At 61.8% G+C, this 657-nt stretch overlaps 1 protein-coding gene across 1 annotated transcript in view; it reads right to left on the bottom strand.

The window, feature by feature from the left end:
* EMH_0082500 (uncharacterized protein) overlaps positions 1-429 on the bottom strand; it is a gene marked incomplete at both ends in the record, with an annotated part of 1,691 nt that extends 1,262 nt beyond the window's left edge. Inside the window, 2 exons of the mRNA XM_013500545.1 lie at positions 3-102; positions 395-429. Coding sequence (XP_013355999.1) covers positions 3-102; positions 395-429 — 135 coding nt within the window. The remainder of the gene's footprint in view (positions 1-2; positions 103-394) is intronic.
* Between the last annotated feature and the right edge of the window lie 228 nt (positions 430-657).

Raw genomic sequence — 657 nt, 5'->3', positions numbered from 1 at the left:
TGCTGCTGCTGCTGCTGCAGTTGCTGCTGCTCTTGCTGCTCTTGCTGCTCGTGCTGCTGCTGCTGCTGCTTCTGCTGCAGTTGGCTGCAACCCATAAGCATCCTGAGCAGCACCAGCAACAAGGTAGCCGTAGCTAGGCGGTATATACATGCTGCTGCTGGGGGCCCCCCCAAAAGCTAGCTGCTGCTGCGGGTCAGCTAGGGGGTAGTAGGCCCCCCCATAAGCATTGGGTGCGACGCCTGCTGCTGCTGCTGCTGCTGCTGCAGCACTTGCTGCTGCTACACCCGGAGCAGCAGCAGCAACTGCAGCACCAGGAAACACAGAATAAGGGTCCTGTAGGGGGCCCCTGGGGGGCCCCCCACCACCACCCACCGGGTGTATAGGCACCTCGTACGGTAGCAGCTCACCCCCCCGCAGCGGCCGCATCATCAGCCCCCCGCTTGAGGGGGGGGGTCGACGTGGTGCTGCAGCAACAAACACACAAACCCTAAACCCTAAACCCTCCTGCTGCTGCTGCTGCTCCTGCTGCTGCTGCTGCTGCTGATGAGGGTGATGTGAGGGGAGAAGGGATTGGATGCATGCACGTTGAAGAGGAATGATGACTTACGCGGTTTGCTGCTGCTGCTGCTGCTGCTGCTGCCACTGCTGCTGCTGCTG

The sequence above is a fragment of the Eimeria mitis genome, genomic scaffold (assembly GCF_000499745.2).
Source record: "Eimeria mitis Houghton genomic scaffold, Emh_scaff5520, whole genome shotgun sequence".
Lineage (NCBI taxonomy): Eukaryota > Apicomplexa > Conoidasida > Eucoccidiorida > Eimeriidae > Eimeria > Eimeria mitis.
This window is presented reverse-complemented; position numbering and strand designations above follow the sequence as displayed.